Source organism: Citrus clementina, unplaced genomic scaffold (assembly GCF_000493195.1).
Source record: "Citrus clementina cultivar Clemenules unplaced genomic scaffold, Citrus_clementina_v1.0 scaffold_5, whole genome shotgun sequence".
NCBI lineage: Eukaryota > Viridiplantae > Streptophyta > Magnoliopsida > Sapindales > Rutaceae > Citrus > Citrus x clementina.
Genome location: NW_006262201.1, coordinates 9920421 through 9940879, shown reverse-complemented (window position 1 = coordinate 9940879; position 20459 = coordinate 9920421). Strand labels below are relative to the sequence as shown.

General features: G+C 31.2%; 2 protein-coding genes across 2 annotated transcripts; both read left to right on the top strand.

The window, feature by feature from the left end:
- Nucleotides 1-5275: 5275 nt before the first annotated feature.
- On the top strand, nucleotides 5276-12501 carry LOC18042987 (pentatricopeptide repeat-containing protein At1g10910, chloroplastic). The gene is made up of 10 exons (XM_006431820.2): nucleotides 5276-5737; nucleotides 6719-6803; nucleotides 7595-7858; nucleotides 8438-8740; nucleotides 9459-9563; nucleotides 10259-10358; nucleotides 11137-11456; nucleotides 11631-11807; nucleotides 11891-12019; nucleotides 12147-12501. Exons 1-10 carry the CDS (start codon nucleotides 5460-5462, stop codon nucleotides 12366-12368), a joined length of 1983 nt encoding a protein of 660 aa, XP_006431883.1. The 5' UTR covers nucleotides 5276-5459; the 3' UTR covers nucleotides 12369-12501.
- A 4809-nt stretch (nucleotides 12502-17310) lies between these two features.
- Nucleotides 17311-20242, top strand: LOC112098369 ((R)-limonene synthase 1, chloroplastic). Its single transcript, XM_024184526.1, has 7 exons — nucleotides 17311-17592; nucleotides 17687-17951; nucleotides 18204-18579; nucleotides 18958-19176; nucleotides 19271-19412; nucleotides 19547-19795; nucleotides 19894-20242. The coding sequence occupies exons 1-7, from the start codon at nucleotides 17365-17367 to the stop codon at nucleotides 20233-20235; spliced, it is 1821 nt and encodes a 606-aa protein (XP_024040294.1). The 5' UTR covers nucleotides 17311-17364; the 3' UTR covers nucleotides 20236-20242.
- The last annotated feature ends 217 nt before the right edge of the window (nucleotides 20243-20459 follow it).

The window sequence follows — 20459 nt, the reverse complement described above, 5'->3', positions numbered from 1 at the left end:
GCCGTCGCCGGCGCCGGAGTTTGTGGGGTTTCTAGTCACGTCTTTGCTCATCTCTCCTATGTCAGAAAATCGAAGAGAAGATTCTACGGTGAAGTATTCTTGTCAAGTACACTTGAGTAGAGGTAGCTGTTAAGAAATAAGTACACAGAGAGAGAAGATTTAGAGTCAAGATTGTGCAAGCAGAAAAGAAACCGGGGGAGCCGCCGTTTGTACGGATTTAGGCGTTAGATAAATAAAAAAAACATGGGTTTATTACTTAATTTCCCTAATGAGGCAGACACAAGCGTAAGTTGGGAAGACCGAAGTGCTTTCTATGTATGTAACTGAAGTGAAAGTACTTACTACTTTACAGACATGATTTATAGGGCATATATTATATTTTGGGAGCCCCTATGTTACAATTAATGTAACATACACACTCAACAACAACCACACTTTGTCTTCTTAATTTTACCTATCGTTTTTAAATTCCTTTTACTTTTTTCTTTTATACAAATTGCCCTTAAATTAACATCATTTTGTCTTCTTAATTTTACCTATCGTTTTTAAATTCCTTTTACTTTTTTCTTTTATACAAATTGCCCTTAAATTAACATCAGTTGGATGAAATTACCACCTTGTAATCAAATTTAACAAATAAAATAAAGTATACGTTATTTAATGATATCTCGTTTCATTATATTCATATATATATATATATATATATATATATATTGCTTAAGAGTCATTTTTTATTATTACATGGAATAGGTACATTATGTTATTTGACGCATGAATGTCAACAAATATTTTAATATAATACACACATATATATGTATGTATGTATTGGAGTTTAACAATTATCATAAAGAGAAAAAAAAGCATTGAAAATATATGTGACGTATTTATTGGAAGTCATACAATGGGCAGTCCATTTATGTTTTCTCTTAAGATATCCTATGCCACAATAACTTTATTGCTATTATTTAAGTTTTCGTTAGCATGGGTGGGTCGATATAAAGAGCAGGTGGCACATGGCGCAGTTGACTTTTGACAAAAATTCAAACTATCATTTAAAAAAAAATTATTTTCTTTGAATTTTGTAAAAGTGTCCCCTTTGAATTTTGAAACTCTAAAAATCTCTTAAGCTGATTTTGAAATTCAAGCGACCCCATGTTTAAAAGCCTAATTCTTTAGAATTTAATGGGTTCTTTTAATTTTACAGAATGTATTACCCACCCCCAGTAAGAAATAGCTTACAACATAAAATAAACAAAAAAAAATGACATCTTAAAAACATCAAAACTCGTTATGGAATATATAAATATTATAGCCATGGTGCCATTTATTATATTATAGTTGCATTGCTATTTAATGTGATGTGAATTTTCAAAATTATAATATATTTTGAATGTGCCCCAACTAAACAAATGTGGAAAATTCACTATGCAGAGAGTAGGCTTGGAAGAAGTTTATACAACCATTAACATAACATAGAACCGGGTAATTTATACTTTTTTTTCCTGAGTTTTGGGTTTTTTTGTATTTAGATGGCCAAAATTTATTTATTAATAAAGACCCTCTATTGTCAATTAATTATGTGCGTGACTGTTAGCTGAATTTAAAAAGACTAAAATGCCTCTAGTTGGATTTTCAAGAACTTTCACGTCTCAAACATTTGGCACGAAGATTATAACAATCATAATATTACCATTATACTCCTTAAAATTGAGTTATTTACAATTGCATTCAACAAATAAAAGGATAATTCTAATCCTGATCATAAGTTACATTAACCAAAATACTCATGTAAAAAGCTCAAAAGTTTAAGTCAAGTTAAAAGAAATACTCACTGTTGGGATCCAACGGTCACACTGCCACAAAATTGCCTATTTAAAGGCTTTAAATACAAAGCCTTGTTTACACGCATCCCTACCTCCTCTCAACACTGTGCAAACTCAACTACATTTCTCTCAATCTTTCAATCTCAACAACATGGATTTAAAGGGCTCAAGTGCAGTAACCAACAAGAAGAATAGATATAATAAAGGCAGTATGAAATGGAGGAGTTAATTTAATAAAAATCAATGTTAAAGAAACAACTAAAATTTAGAAAATAGAAAATGCAAAGCATAGGTGAATGGTATTAACACAAAAATGCAGCATATCATCTATTAGATGCCAACAAATTAAGTACATAATAGAGCTATACAAATTCAACAGCATCTAACTAACTTAAAGAGACTAATAATTCTATATGAAAACATTTCAAGTTGTCGAAATAACATTTTATCAATTATCTAATTTAAGACTATTGAGGCATATCTTGCATTATGCAATTAAAAACAATGATCATTAAGTGTTTTAAACTTCAGCTTTTCAGCTCTGTATATTTGTCATTAAGACCAAAAAAATTGTTTATATTTCATACATATTTCAGGCCTATCAAAACTCACTTAAAAAAGTACATTATGAATATTACATGGCATAAATCAAATGCATAATTTACCATAACATAAGCTAAAACCATATGCTTGCAAACTACCCAAAACGGCACATATTTTATGTTGGAAAAATTTTTCTTGATTTTATACTTCACAGTTCCATAAACATTATCAAAACTGTGTCAATAAACAAAGAATGAAGCATCCACTTGACATTTACAAACAACTCACAGAAGTATCAATACACTCTAAATGGAGCAAAAAAAAAAAAGGTTTATTCAAAACTAACATATTATTAGTTTCAACATAGCGATTCAAGTCTTTCGGGTATTGACGAAATTCAAAGCCGTGCATGATGCAAGTTTGATGTTTCTTCTTCACTCCACTCAAGTAATAGATATTGTTTTATTAAAAATGAAGAATTTTTTGGCCTTCTAAACAGAGCTCTCGACTGAGCTTCATGAAAAAGAAACGTTCAGTTTAAAAGAAAAGAGAGAAAGATGTAAGCTTTGAATTTTTTTATAATTTTTTATCTATATGAATGTTCACCAGACTCGATTTTTTTCATAATGATTTAACAATTCAATGTACTCATGTCAATCAAAATGTGCAAAAGTTATGCTTTTCAGACTAAATTATCAAATTGCCCATAACTAACCATATGAGAACTACCGTTTGCATTCTGTAAGGGGGTCTTTACTAATAAATGGATCTTGGGCATCTAAGTGCAAAAGACGCAAAGCTTAGAAGAGAAAAGTAAAAATTACCCACATAGAATCATATGTAATTTAGTCTTGAATTGTTGCATAAAAATACAACATTCATAATGCACACAAGAATAGGCTTGGAAAAAGTTTATACAACCATTTATATAACATGACATAAAACTACATGATAAAAATAGTTATGAGGTGTAACCTTATCGGCTTGGATTGTTAATGATTCAATACATTAAAAATTCAATTTCATTTGGTCTTGAAAACTATTTTGCCCATTTATCCCACTAGCGTAGCAGTAATATAACTACAACAATTTAGTCATTTCTCTCTCTCTCTCTCTTTTTTAAATGAAAAAAAAATGATATTAAATTGATTACCTATGTAATTCACATAATTAATAACCTTAAATCCTTCAATGTTTATATTAAAATTTAAGCCTTCACCTTTTACCTTTTTTTTTTATTTTTATATGTAAATATCTACTGAGATAATTATAAACTTTATTGGACAATTATGTGATGTTAAACAACAAAATGCTAGTTTAAAATTAATTTATATGTTTTGTGTAGAATTTTAAAATTTGGTTTTGTACATAGTTGTTTGTCTTTACATTCAAATTTTCCTAACTGTTATTTGGTTGAAAAACTTTTATTTAAGAAAAATAGATGGTCAATTGGGTCAGTTTGGATATCATTGTTAAAAAAAAAAAAAAAAAAAGGTCGGACTTAGTTTTGACCTTTTAACTCAATAAATTAATAGTTTGATTCGATATACAAACTTTAACACGACAGCACAACTTGAAAACATTCAACACGACTCACTGTCAAGCCTACAAGTGAGTTCTTAAAACTCTCGGAATCTCTGAAATAAATTATATGATGTTGTTGAGAAAATCAATATCTCTAATGCAGAATAAAATACCCTAAATCTTGACCTAAAAATATAAGGTGATGGAGCTTCGATCACTTAGATAATAACGGGGTGTTTGGCACCCCTCATTACTAATAAGGGAGCTTCCATCACTTAGACAATAAGGGGGTGTTTAGTTTGGCTCGTTACCTACCTCGGGTTGCATTGCATTATGTTTGGGGCACCAAATTGCAGCATACCTGACCATTTAATCGGGTTTATCTAATGCAGAATATAATTTTTGAATTTAATATAATATTATAAAATATAATATTATATTTTTATTTCTACATTATAATTTTTAATATAAAATAATAAATTTATAATTTAATAATGTTATATTATATTATATTTTTATTATATTAAAAATATAACTAAATAATTTATTATTTAATTATATTATAATAATTAACATATAATATCGATTAATGTTTAATAAGGTAATATAAATAATAATAAATACTTACATAATATATAAAAATAAAAATATCACATAATATTAGATTATTTAGTTATATATAGTAATTAATATATAAAAATTGATTATTATTCAACAATTTAAAATAACTAATAATAAATATTTAAATACGAATAATTTTTGAATAATAATATTTGAAAATTAATAATATAAATAATTATTGGATAATTTAGCACAATTCATTTTGTTAGTGAATATGTTACGATAATTTTTTATTTTATTATTTTGTAATTATCTTGGTATATAAAAATTTTATTCTATTATTCTAAGATGATTTTTAAACCAATCTTATAGATTTTAACTGTTTATTTATGTTGTTATATTATTTAGAGATTATTTGATTAAATTATTTGTTTTGGTCTTTATTTTACAGGTTAAATATTTAGAAAATACTAAAAAATAAATATTATATTTATGAAAATTTAAGGCTATAGGCTTTAATCCTTATGAAAAATTATGATATTTTTTATTATTTTTATTAAAAATGTTAAATTTTTTAAATTTAAGAATTTTATATTTAATATTTTTAAATATTAATAAATATTATTTTTTAAATATATAATTTAAATTAACCATAAAAAATTAAAACAATATAATATAAAACTAAATATTATATAATATTATTATAATATAATATATTATAATATATTTATTTTAAAATAATATAATATAATATAATACAGTGCGCTAAAAGCAACTTAAATACTTTAATTGGTAATATCATTTCAGTAATGGAAGGTCGTAAGTAAAATTTGATTTTTATGAATTCATTTTTTTAAGAAAATTTAAGAAAAAAATTTGAAGAAATTGCCTTATCTCGTCACAATCTTTTACGCATGGCAACCAGTTTCAAAATATCCACCAGAACTCTTCTAATGTAAATACTTGCATCTGAAACTCAAAACACTCAAAATTCTCAAAATCTTGGACATGGAGATATCGGTAAGCCTTGGCACCAAATTTTCCCACGTATTATTCCACCCTTTATCTTCATCGTTTCCAACAGCAACAGTCAGCAACTGGGCTTCTGCAACAGCAACAGCGAGAGTCGTTGTCAAAGAACAAACTCACACTGAACCAGCACAACAACCACCACCGGCAGCCGCAGCTGCTGCTCGAGGAAAGCGCCAATCCAGTTCCTACTTGGCAAGAAAATCCGCCATTCTTGAAGTTCAACAATCATCTGACCTCACTTCCTCTCTTGAGAGGTCTTGTTTTGTCATTTCGATCAATACCTATTTGTTGTTTCTTTTATTTTTTTGGTTGAGTGTTGACCCTTGATGATTATGTCAACTGGGTTTCTATTTTTTCAACTAATTTAGCGACAAAGTCGGGACTTTTTTTTTTTTTTTTTGAATTTGTTTTCTGAGTTGTGTTGATTTTGATTATATTTAACATTGAGCTGCTGCGACTTCTAATCCACAATTAGTGTGGAATAGAAAGGATCATTGGGTGGATAGTTGATAAATAGTAATTTCCCATCAATAAGTAAAAAGGTGAGTGTATATCAAACAGTTTAGCTGCAGTACTTTCCTAGTCGAGTAGAAGCAGAAATGTTGCTGAGATAAATAGTAATTTCCCATCAATAAGTAAAAAGGTGAGTGTATATCAAACAGTTTAGCTGCAGTACTTTCCTAGTCGAATAGAAGCAGAAATGTTGCTGACATAACCTTCATTTTCTTATATGTATGTTTTATTATGCAAATTTGTTTTTGGATGCTGACACTGTTGCAATTTACATGCTGACTTCGCTTTGGTTAGAAAACCTTGATTCTTTTGCAATGTTCAATGCCGTTTAGTTTTGAGCCTAAAGTAATTAGTATGTTGTTTATAATGTTCTATATTAATCGAAACATGAGAGTTACAGCGTTAATTTTGGAGGTCAACGATGAATTTCCAATGAACAAGTTGGCTAGTAGTCACATTGCATAAGCAATATAGCATAGTTTGAATAAGAAGAATAAAATAATCGTAATTTCATTGAGTACCTCTCTTTTCTTGACTGCATTCCTCGTTGGAAAAGTTTGTTAGATTGAAATTCTGGTTGTCTTTTAGACTTAAGTTTTAGTGACAATACACTTGGTGAAAATATGTTTACTTCATGACATCATCTTGAAGTCTTGTTGTTATGGAGACAAATATGTCGCTCAATTAGCTTGGCATTATAAGATAAATGTACTTCTTTGCAGATTAGGAGGGATATTAAAGGTGCCAGACTTGAATGCTATTTTGCGACATTTTGGGGATCTTGGCCGAGGGCGGGATGTTTTGCAGGTCCTACTACTTTCCTTTTGTTTTGTTTATCTTTTGTGCACGCCATTGATATTTTTGATGGTAAAACCTGCTGAGTTTATTTGTTTACCTTTCTTTGTTCAAATGCATGTTCCTTTCCTGATTTATTATTAGTTGGGTTTGCTTACTGATTAAATATCAATTTTTTGGTCCTGTATATGTACCTTTTTTAATGAGCATTTTGTACCCAATTAAGTGTTCTTTCTTATATGGAGATCCCATTTTGGTAAAACAAAAGCTGTTTCTGTTTTTTACACAAATCTCTGCCTTATGATTCAAAAAAATGTAGACACTCCGACGAGAAAGAAGGTTGCTGAATATGGGTGGGAGGATTATCTATATCGTTCTTCAATATTTGTTCATTACACTTTCCTGAGTGAGCTTTCGGTGGAGAATCCTCATTTTTATAGATTCTATATTTGTTAATTGCTTGATTGCAAAAAGTTATTCTGTACTAGTATACAAAAACTACTTTATGCATTTGTTTTTGTTTCTATTATTAACTTGTTCAAATTATGGTTTTGAAATTAGCCTATTTCATTTCAGCTATAGGGAAGATCATTCTCAAAACAGTAATTGATTTGCAATTTATCATAAATATCGTTCTGATAATTTAATATGGCTTGTTACGACTGCATCAACCCAATTTATGGCTTGCTACCACATGAAGTATCCCAAAATGCTTCTATGCTCTTTCCGTCCTATGTGAACAATGGTTTACTGATGCTAATAATTACTATTTTTTTAATACTTCGTGCTTGGTATTTCTGCAGCTCTTTGAGTGGATGCAACAACATGGCAAGACTAGTATTTCTTCTTATAGCAGTTATATCAAGTTCCTTGGGAAAAGCGGCAATTCCCTTAAGGCTCTAGAAATCTACAACAGCATTACAGATGAATCAGACAAAGTTAATGTCTTTATATGTAATTCGATTCTCAGTTGTCTAGTCAGGAACGGAAAGTTTGAGAGCAGCCTCAAACTGTTTGATAAAATGAAGCAGAGTGGTCTGACACCAGATGCTGTTACTTATAATACGGTATACCAATTTGAACACATTATATAATTTTGATTTACATGGATTTGAGGATGTTAAATGTTTGTTCGAAGTTGAGTTCAGTCAGGCAAATGATAATAAAATTCTGCCTTTTGTATGACACTTGGTGTTGCAGTTGACATGTAAGTTGCACAGAGTCTTTGAGTGACAGCTTTGTTGAACAACGGGTTTGACACAAGTGAAAGAGTCAACTTTTATATGCTTGCAATATTCTTTTTCTTTTCTATGGTTACATAATCCATATTGTGAATCTGATTTGCTATTTTATTTTTCAAAGTTCTTCTAAAGTGTGAATAAGCCAAAGAAAGACAGAATAAATGGATTTGACATAGATTTAGAAGAAATAAATGTGTTGCCGTGTAATAGCATCAAGCTTTGTTGGAATGAAGTGCCAAGATCATTTTGTAACAAAATGCCAGAGTTTAACAGGAGTTTCAGATCTATGATAATATAATTTAAGTTACTATTCAAGTAGGATATCCTTTTGTCGATTTCGTGTTATTTAATTTGTTATTGTCTTTTTAACTGTTCTTCATTACATTTGTCTTTTGTCTTCCATAGCTGCTTACAGGTTGCATTAAGGATAAAAATGGCTATTCTAAAGCATTAGAGCTGGTTCAGGAACTTAAGTATAATGGAGCGCAGATGGATAACGTGATGTATGGGATACTTTTGGCTATTTGTGCTTCAAATAATCTATGTGCCAAAGCTCAGAGCTATTTTAACCAGATGAAAGTTGAAGGCCATTCGCCTAACGTATATCACTATAGCTCTTTGCTCAATGCTTACTCCTCTGGTGGAGACTACACGAAGGCTGATGAATTAATTCAGGATATGAAATCTTCAGGGTTAGTACCGAATAAGGTTTGTTTCATGTTTATATGGCCATTCTAGTTTCAGGAGTTACTAGTGCATTACTTAACAGTTGAGTTTTGCTCATCTTGAAATAGGAAAGAATGAAAATCGATGTATACATGTGAATTTGGTAGAATAGAGAATTTGTACTGAATTTCAAATGACAAAAGAACACAGTTATGATGCATAGTTATCATGGTGAATTGAGGCTTACCTAACCGTATTCTGTCTATGCTTTCAAAATCAAGTGTAATTGTTTTGGTGCAGCAAAAATGTATTAGTATTATGGTACTTGGATGCTATCCTGATTAGGGGATACTATTTTAAAGTTAAGGACCATGGGGTTTATTCCCAAAGATTAGTTGGTTTGTTTGGCCTTTTTCAGTGGAAGCAAGAAGTTAAGGGATCAAGTCTAAAGGGATACTTTATATTTGGGTTGAAACAGAACTATAAAAGAATAAAAAAGCACCATGGGGGTTTGGATTTCATGCTGTAAGAGATTATTGTAAAGGAATGAATTGGTGCTTTTCAATATATGCCAAATCTATTTTCATGGGTATCTAGGTCAAAATAGTGCATAAAGGAGTGAGTTTCTTGTTATCTCTTTTCCTTTTGTTCTGTGCATTTTCAATAATTTGCTTTGTTTCTATTTGCTGTAAACACGTGTGTTGGCAATTGTGTGCTTTTCTTATGTTTTCTTTTTGAGGGTAAATCATTCTTTTTGCAGGTAATACTGACAACATTGCTGAAGGTATACGTCAGAGGAGGCTTGTTTGAAAAATCAAGGGAACTATTAGCTGAACTGGACACTTTAGGCTATGCTGAAAATGAGGTACATTGATGAATTTTTACCTTTCATATGTATGTTCAAATATCAATCTTGTTGAAGATATGATATTTAGTTTTAATATTGTGTTTTGGAGTAGAATATGTTATTTATTACCTTCAGGATCATAGCAGATCCTGATAAGGAAGTTGGAAATTCAGACAGAAAAGAGCATAACAAATTGGGCTGAGGTTCAACATGTTCAAAATTTTTTGTTTCTTTGCTAAACTTTATTTTTTTAATTCATAGGTTGGTTTTACGATTTATAATAACGCATGATTCGGCTGGGTCTGCTTATTCTTCTTTTAATTTATTTTTATTTAAATTCTAAATTTTAATTTTTTAATAGAAAACTGAAATGATTTAAGGTGAAAACGAAATACAAAAGTGAACCAGACTGGTGGGTAATTTATTATAACAGTCATAAATTTCTTTAAGAACACTGCTCCTTTTTGAGGTTTTCGAGTGAAAAACAGACTTCCAAACATCCACATTGTTGATTCATTGTTATGTGGTGCAAGTTGCAACTTGATTTGTTTATAATGATTTTGCTTGCCCCTATGTTGGCACAAGTTCTTCTTTATGTAACGTATAACCTTGGCTTTGTTCATATGCGTCTATATTCTAATCGACAATTTTTTTTTGAAAGAATTCTTTGGAATAACTCTTCTGCAGCTTAAGGTACACATGCCATTTTGCAGATGCCCTATTGTTTACTTATGGATGGTCTTTCTAAGGCTGGTTGTTTAGATGAAGCAAGAGTAGTTTTTAACGAAATGCAGGAAAAATGCGTTAAATCTGGTATGTATCCCATTTGATGAGGGACCTTCTAGCAAGCTGTTAGTTTCAAATATTTATTATTATTATTTTTTCTCTTTACCTAAGAAACAAGAACATTCTCAAAAATTAAATCATTCATTTGACCATTGTTGACAAATGCAGTGTTGTACATGTCATTTCAATGCCATGCCAAAAGAATGGGGATTGCTTTTGAAATTAAGTTAAATTTCTTTTTCCTTAATCTCAAAGAAAAATAAACTATCTGATTCTAGTTATAAAGCTTTATTTTCACCTTAAACTCACATCTGTTTTAGTTCTGCCTTTAATTATTTCTAATGCCCCCGAGAAAACCTAACTTCTATGTTTGTTGGACATGCTATGAACTCCCTAGTTGCCTTTTCCTAGATTTGAAGGCTAGGGAGAAACATTGTTATTCCTATATTAGAGGTGAGTAGCCTGTATAATTTGATTAGTTCACATCTGTTTTACTTGAATCAAGAATAGAGTGGCCTAATCTGATCTGTGTCTTTGTTGGCATTGTTTATGCGTTGAAGAATGCTGTATTGAGGTATATTCATTGTATTTTGCTAAATATATTTTGTTAGACTTGACTTGAAGTCTGAAAAATACTTGCGATGTTTTCTTACCTAATAGCATTAAGCATATGGATCAAGTGATTTTACTAACTTGTGTTGCTCTATCTCAATTAATTTTCAAAAAGATATCTCTTTCAAATCAAGGTCCTTACCTTACGGCTTAAGCTTTTAGGTTAAGCACAAATTTTGTTTCCCTCACGCAGATGGCTATGCCCATAGTATCATGATTTCAGCATTCTGCCGAGGTGGGTGTTTTGAAGAGGCAAAGCAGCTGGCTGGGGATTTTGAAGCCAAGTATGACAAATATGATGTTGTTCTGTTAAATTCAATGCTTTGTGCCTACTGCAGAACTGGTGATATGGAGAGTGTAATGCATGTCATGAGGAAATTGGACGAATTAGCAATTAGTCCCGATTACAATACCTTTCACATTCTAATCAAATATTTCTGCAAGGAGAAGATGTATATTCTTGCTTATCGGACAATGGTGGACATGCATAGGAAAGGCCACCAACCTGAGGAGGTATGTTGCATAAATTTATTACTTCTTGTCAAGGATTTACTCTAGTCCCTTGCAATTCTAGAGGGCTTTGTTACTACTGTGATTTTAAATAATGAAAGTGGTTATAGACAAATGAACTCTCACTTCGGGACTGCAACGCGAAAGACTTATCACGTATATTATGCTGTTTTGCAGGAACTCTGCTCCTCCCTAATTTTTCATCTTGGTAAAATGAGAGCACACTCAGAAGCTCTCTCTGTTTACAACATGTTAAGATATAGCAAAAGATCAATGTGCAAGGCCCTTCATGAGAAAATTCTTCATATTTTAATATCAGGAAAGCTTCTCAAAGATGCTTATGTAGTAGTTAAGGTCTGCTATATTGTCTTACCATTTTAGATCGATTCTTCAACTGTCCTTTATATGCTTTTTAACCTAAATTACTCTCTTTTCAGGACAATTCGGAGTCAATTTCTCATCCTGTTATTAAGAAGTTTGCATCTGCATTTGTGAGGTTAGGAAATATTAACTTGGTTAATGATGTAATGAAGGCAATCCACACAACTGGCTACAGGATTGATCAAGTAAGCAATCAAGGATTTGTAAAGCAAACACAAGCTCGCATGCGCGCGTGCGCGCACACACACACACGCACGAGTAGAAGGAATAATTTAGAAATGCCCTGTAATTCCTTTTCTTCTATTATCTCAGGGAATATTTCATATAGCAATAGCACGATATATAGCAGAACGTGAGAAGAAGGAATTGCTGCTCAAGTTGCTAGAATGGATGACGGGTCAAGGTTATGTTGTTGATTCATCAACAAGAAACCTGATACTCAAAAACTCACACTTATTGGGACGGCAACTCATTGCTGATATACTGTCCAAGCAACATATGAAGTCAAAATCGTCAAAAACTCTGAAAGAATGAGCAATTTGATATTAATTAATGCTGGAGTTCTAGATAAAGAAATGAATATGGCTTGCGGTTTACCCTATCATACTATAAGCTAGCATGTCTCTCTTATGTGTTAAAAGTTAAAACTCTAATATTTTACTACATAGCGCGGTTAATCAAAAAATAAAAGAAAAAAAGGGGGGTGCCCGGGGGGGGGGGGGGGTTGTTGGAAAAGAAAGAAATTAGACAGATTAAAAAGATCTAGCATTGAAGGTGATGAAGTACGACTATACTTGGAAACAGAGGTGGCCAATGGGCCGAATGGCACGAGGTACGGCACGTGTCCATACAGCACAGCACGACACAAGCACGTTTCGGTAAAGCACACGGCACGGCATGCACGTGGGCTGTGCCGGGCTTAGATTTTAGGTATGTGGGCTTTAAAAGTACGACACGATTAGAGATGGGTCAAAGTACAACAAGCGAAAAGTACACAATAAGCACGTTTCATTTTTTAATGAAAAGTAAACTTAAAATTTTATGATTTTATAAATAACTTGAAATTGAATTTTTTAATATATTTTATTGGTTCAAGTTTTTTAAATTTATTTAATTCTTAGTTTCAAAAAAATTATAATTAATTTATGTTTATAATTTATTAAATAAATAATTAATATCGTGATTTTAATAAATAAAATTATAACTATCATGATTTTATAAATATTTATTAATATTATTATAAATTATAATATATGACTTTACGTAATTTCAAGTTAACAATTAAGTTAACTCCTAAAAAAATTATTATTGTTGTTGTTGTTTAGTACTAAAAAAGAATACCATAAAGTCAAACTTAGCAACTAATATTATATTTTCTTATTATTATTAATTAATTATTATTGAATATGGACTTGAATTTTAAAAATTTTATTCTATTAAATTAAAATAAAGGCATATAAATCCAAAAAAAAAATACATAACATTAAAAAAAATAAGATAACAACTTAGCATGCGCTCTTAAAAAAATAAAAAAGAAAAAAAGTTTAGTGGGCTATTTTTTCTAGACACGGCACGACATGTGTGGGCACAACACAAGTGGACACGAGCACGTGTGGGCATGGCACGTTTGCCAACCTGGCACGACGCAACACGAGCACGAGCACGCGTAGGCTTCCTTTGCCAGCCCAGGCCCGTTGGCCATCTCTACTTGAAAATTATGAATTTACCCTTCATCTTCAAGCTCCCAAGGCCTGCAACGTAGGTCTTTAACTTGCAAAAGACATTTTATTGCTACGTGCGAGTTAGCATTTGGTTCATGAGAAAATTTGTCAATATAAGTGTAATGAAGCTGTATCAGAGTTGTAGCAAGAATGTTGTTCTCTAGAGACCTACCTATCATATTCTCTCTCTCCATGATGGGAGAGTGTTTGGATTCACTTATTTTTTTATTTTTCTGGTAGAGTCGCTTGGATCCCCTTATTAATCATCCTAAATCTGGATTTATGGTCCCAATTAGTTTGACACTTTTATTTGTAACTGCCATATCAAGTAAGTTATTAATAGTTACAGAGAAAATTGAAGCACTGAGATCCCTAGTTTTAATATTCTAATTAGAGTTGTTGCTAAGATTACTATCGTTAGCTTGCAATTAATTCAGCTTAAGTTGTCAATTTCCTACAAGCCAAAAAGATGGTCATTGAGCCTTCTTGTAAGGAGACTGACACCTCTGTAAAGGAACTTGGAGACCCCCATATTTTCTAAAAAAGGATACAGACCTGTTTTTGGACATACAAAAAAGTTTTTTTAGACAAATTACAGACCTCTATTTGGACTTACAAAAAAGTTTTTTAGACAAACTTTGGGGTTCAAAGGAGTCAACCTACCATGCAGACCTCTTTTTGAACACAAAAGATATTTAAAAAAGTACGTCCCGAATAATTGCTATTTGTGGATGCTCGTCCTACACGTTTACAAGAAATTGTAAGAAGTTTTAGGAAAGGACGAAATCTCTAGTCATAAGAGAGCATTGCCATTTATGGATCAATGTCCACATTTAGAGGTTCAACTCAGAACGACACTTTAGGCTTTTATAATTTCAGTATTTATTTTATAATTTATTGATTTCATCAATCATTCTAGGAATTCCAGGCTTTGAGTCGCAAATGGAGTCTCAATTGTGTGATGGTGTCATGAAAACTGTTATTTTTTTTTCTATAATTGGGAGGAGATAATTTTTGTCTCCTACAAGACTCGTGATAATAAAGATACCAAAATGTACATTATTAGTCAAATGTATTTCTATTATTGATCAATGTGAAGATCAACAAGAGATGTTTTATTTGAATTAGAAGAAATTAGTGAAGATTCTAAAATAAAGAGTGAAGCTAAGTGCTTAGCAACATATGAATTAAAAGATTTTGAATTCATATTAGATGTGATTATTTAGTATGATATTGTTTACTGTTAACTCTGTAAGATCGATCTTGCAAAAAGAAGATATGCATATTGATATTGCCATAGATTAGCTTAAAGGTCTTTTTTCTTTCTTTGAAAGAAAATAGAGAAAATGGATCCATGTCTGCTATGATTTGAGCTAAAGAAATTGCAAGTTAAATGGAAATAGAACCTAAATTTCATGAAAAATGTATAGCTCGTAGTAAAAGAATAAATTTGGTGAAAATATTAGTGAAGAGGAAATTTTACCTCTCAAAGAGTCTTTTAGAATTAATTATTTTATATACATAATAGATCAAGCCATCTCTTCAATAATAATATATTTAAATAATTTCAAATGTATGATAATTTATTTAGGTTTTTGTATAATTTCAAAAAATTACAACTGTTAAGTGATTATGTTTTAAAAACTTATTGTTTTAATCTTGAAAATACTTTAAAACATGATACATTTTTTGATATAGATATAGATTTGTTTTGAAAGTTGAGAATTGAGAATTTTAAACAAGTTTTTCAAGGTGAAAAAATACTGCTTAATTATTTGAAAAAAAATTGATTCTTTTCCAAATGCATATATTACTTATAGAATATTATTAACAATATTAATAACAGTTGCTTCTGTAGAAAGAAGTTTTTCAAAATTAAAATTGATAAAAACTTATTTAAAATTAACAATGATACAAGAAGATTAAATGAACTAGCTATATTGTTTATTGAAAAAAATATATTAGCAAAATTAGAATATAAAAATTTGATCAATAATTTTGCATCTAAAAAAATTAGAAAAATTGATTTTAAATAAATAAATTTTAATAAAATTAATACATGTATTTAACCTTAAATTTTTTGAAAAGTCTAATTGAAACAATTCCCCTAAAAACCCATAATTGATTGAGCCGTTACTGTCTACAAGACTCTAAAAATAAAGACACCAAAATGTACATTGTTAGTCACTTGTATTTCTATTATTTTCATTTTTCATGAAACTTCTCAAGTTGTGATTTGATGGTTAATAATTTGCTTCATCTTGTGTCAAAAAAGAGAGGCTCCCCGAACAAGCCCCCACCAACTAGAGTCTAATTTTGTATGCGCATGTGCTTATGAATTGCACATTGATGTAGTATGTTATCACTGTGTCAAAAAGGACAGGCTCTGACTCCCGGACAGGCCAATACCGACTAGACTATTTTTTCAAACGCATGTGGCTCATGCACCGCACTACAGTGTAATGCAGCAAAATTAAGAAGAAAAAAAATGAAATACGTTGTCTCTCTTTTATGAGAAATTCTAGAATATGTGTATTTAAATTTTTTATAACCACTAATTATATATCAGTTCTTTCAAATAAATGTACTTATATTATAAAATTATTTATTTATTATATTAATGACATAATATCTGAAATGTATTTTAAAATTTCCTTTCTATCCTTCTTGTCATTTTCGACTATTAGTCAATGCAGTGGCATTTTACAAGCTGATATGGTGCCTCACAAAAACTCTTTTGTTTTGAGTTTGATGATCCTTAGGAAATGGCACAAATATCTCTTCTAATGGTATTTTACAGGCTGTTGATGAAAAGTAGCATGTGTTTTGGAAGACTAATGGTATTTGCATTTGTTTGCAAATTCTAGTAAAGTCAGGCTACACAGGATTTTTGAATAAAAACTTGTTTAATTTCTATATTTTGAGGTTAATATCTTTTTAGTCACTATATTTTTAGAAGTGTTTCAAAATATCCCTATTATTAAATTATTGACATCCTGCCGCTATTTTTTGTTCATTTTCGCTTGTTTTTATATACTACCCTCTTACAATAATGTTTATTTTTTGGATATTAATAAAAAGAAAAAAAATTAAATTATCTATTTAATCCCAAAAAATTAATGTTGAATACTCTACTGAGGAATTACTATATTAATGTCCAAAAAAATTGGTAATTTTTTTACAATATTAATTTTTTTGACATACATTAATTTTCCAGAAAAATTAATATATATTTTATTTTTAGGGTTAAATTGATAATTTAATTTTTCATTTTTATTAATGTTAAAAAAATTATTGTAAGAGAGTAATATTATAAAAGCAAGATAAAAGAAACAAAAAGTAATGGTAGAGTATCAATATTTTAACGGCAAGGAATTTTAAGGTATTTTTAAAAACATAAGGATTAAAAAATATACAAAACTCAAAATATAGAGATTAAAAGAGCTTTTAAGCATTCTTTTTGGTGCAAGCACATGCTTCTAAACGTTTTTGTTCACTGTGACTATTATAAAGAAATATCGACATCGTTGATTATTGTAAACACATGCATTAGCAAGTTAGAATTCCCTCATGAAAAAGTATGACTATTTTTTGCCTCCTGATTTGGACTATTAAGACTTAAAAATTAAACTCTTTCAAAACTCAGAAAAAAATGAGTAAGAAAAATAAATCACATGAACTTCTCCTCTGCCTATATATATGTATATTTATATATATATAACCTCGTGCATCACCACAAACCATAGAATAATTTGAGAATCTTTGCCAAGTATAACTGTAAGCTAGCTTACACTACATCTGTATATCCAATGTCTTCTTCCATTAATCCCTTAACCTTGGTTACCTCTGTAAATGGTTTCAAATGTCTTCCTCTTGCAACAAATAAAGCAGCCATCAGAATCATGGCAAAAAATAAGCCGGTCCAATGCCTTGTCAGCGCCAAATATGATAATTTGACAGTTGATAGGAGATCAGCAAACTACCAACCTTCAATTTGGGACCATGATTTTTTGCAGTCACTGAATAGCCACTCTACGGTATTCATTATTATTATTATTACATATTAATTTCCTTTGTTCATTTCAAATTGGCACCATGAATAGCTAAAAACAAAATGCTGTGCGTGTACAGGATGAAACATACAAAAGACGAGCAGAAGAGCTGAAGGGAAAAGTAATGACAACAATTAAGGATGTAACCGAGCCTCTGGATCAGTTGGAGCTGATTGATAACTTGCAAAGACTTGGATTGGTTTATCGTTTTGAGACTGAGATTAGGAACATATTGCACAATATCTACAACAATAATAAAGATTATGTTTGGAGAAAAGAAAATCTGTATGCAACCTCCCTTGAATTCAGACTACTTAGACAACATGGCTATCCTGTTTCTCAAGGTACATTTCATTAATTCGCTTCCTTCTTCATGCACATGCATGATCTGAATACTTGAATCGATCTCTTTGTTTTTTTTTTTAATTATTTAAATGTAAAGAAATGGACGAAACCCAAATCAGTTTTATAACTCTCTATCTCCTGAGGGTTCGAACTCGAAAAGGGCGCCGCTGGGGATACTTCAATCATTTTCTAATTAATATATGGATGCAAAATTTTTGACGAATGCAACTTTTTTTGGTTGAATGCTGCAGAGGTTTTCAATGGTTTTAAAGACGACCAGGGAGGCTTCATTTGTGATGATTTCAAGGGAATACTGAGCTTGCATGAAGCCTCGCATTACAGCTTAGAAGGAGAAAGCATCATGGAGGAGGCCTGGCAATTTACCAGTAAACATCTTAAAGAAGTGATGATCAGCAAGAGCAAGGAAGAGGATTTATTTGTAGCAGAACAAGCGAAGCGTGCACTGGAGCTCCCTCTGCATTGGAAAGTGCCTATGTTAGAGGCAAGGTGGTTCATACACATTTATGAGAGAAGAGAGGACAAGAACCACCTTTTACTTGAGCTCGCTAAGATGGAGTTTAACACTTTGCAGGCAATTTACCAGGAAGAACTTAAAGAAATTTCAGGGTATCTATGCCTTGATTTCATAACTCATATATATTCCAAAGATTTGATTTTATCGAATAGATAACTTGTACAATTTAATCATATGTATATTAAATTATTCTCAAGTGCAGCCTCCGCCTTTTACAGCAGTATAAAGGCGCCAGCCTACACTTTATATAAATGTATATTAAATTATGCCAAACGTTTGCATTAAAGAATCTCGAACTAGAAGATGACTCTATATGTAAATGCATTGTAAAGCCACAAGTCATGTGCTTTATAAAATGAGAATGCTTGTATCAGAGAAATATTCTTCAGAATTCCAGACAGAAAGCTGATTCTATATATATAGATATATAAAACATGTGTCGTAATATTCGTTTTAATTTTCCTATGAAGGTGGTGGAAGGATACAGGTCTTGGAGAGAAATTGAGCTTTGCGAGGAACAGGTTGGTAGCGTCCTTCTTATGGAGTATGGGGATCGCGTTTGAGCCTCAATTCGCCTACTGCAGGAGGGTGCTCACAATCTCGATAGCCCTAATTACAGTGATTGATGACATTTATGATGTCTATGGAACATTGGATGAACTTGAGCTATTCACTGATGCTGTTGAGAGGTTTTTTGGCAAATTAATAATTCAACTGCTACCTAGCTGCATGGTACTTCTCAATTTATTAATAGACCGTTTATGTGATTTTTTTTTCTTGCAGGTGGGACATCAATTATGCTTTGAAGCACCTTCCGGGCTATATGAAAATGTGTTTTCTTGCGCTTTACAACTTTGTTAATGAATTTGCTTATTACGTTCTCAAACAACAGGATTTTGATATGCTTCTGAGCATTAAAAATGCAGTACGTGAAATATTAATTTGACCTCTCTCCCTGTTCCTTTCCTTTGATTTATCCTTTTTAAATTACGACGTTCTTTTTTTCTCAAAAATTATAAACCGTAACTAGTTGTATATTTTCTGTGCCATGTGCATCAGTGGCTTGGCTTAATACAAGCCTACTTGGTGGAGGCGAAATGGTACCATAGCAAGTACACACCGAAACTGGAAGAATACTTGGAAAATGGATTGGTATCAATAACGGGCCCTTTAATTATAACGATTTCATATCTTTCTGGTACAAATCCAATCATTAAGAAGGAACTGGAATTTCTAGAAAGTAATCCAGATATAGTTCACTGGTCATCCAAGATTTTCCGTCTGCAAGATGATTTGGGAACTTCATCGGTATGTCTTTTTTTATTTTTTATTTTTAGACGACAGCAATTGAATTAATCCTCTATATATGAATTGATTGTATTTTTTTTTTCCCCGATAATCATCAGGACGAGATACAGAGAGGGGATGTTCCGAAATCAATCCAGTGTTACATGCATGAAACTGGTGCCTCGGAGGAAGTTGCTCGTGAACACATCAAGGATATGATGAGACAGATGTGGAAGAAGGTGAATGCATACACAGCCGACAAAGACTCTCCCTTGACTCGAACAACTACTGAGTTCCTCTTGAATCTTGTGAGAATGTCCCATTTTATGTATCTACATGGAGATGGGCATGGTGTTCAAAACCAACAGACTATCGATGTCGGTTTTACATTGCTTTTTCAGCCCATTCCCTTGGGGGACAAACACATGGCTTTCACAGCATCTCCTGGCACCAAAGGCTGATGATGAATTATAATGCATGATGCGTTGCGAATTCCCAGAGAGTGCAGTTTCAGTTGATGTTGGCCTCCGCTTTTCTTTCTTCTGAGGGATCTCTTTTCGATAATAAAATAAATTCCCTCATTGATCAAGGTTTATAAATGAAAAAGAAATGATATATATATATATATATATATGTTACTTTTTATTGAGAATAAAAGTCTTCAGGATATGCAAATACTTAAGTC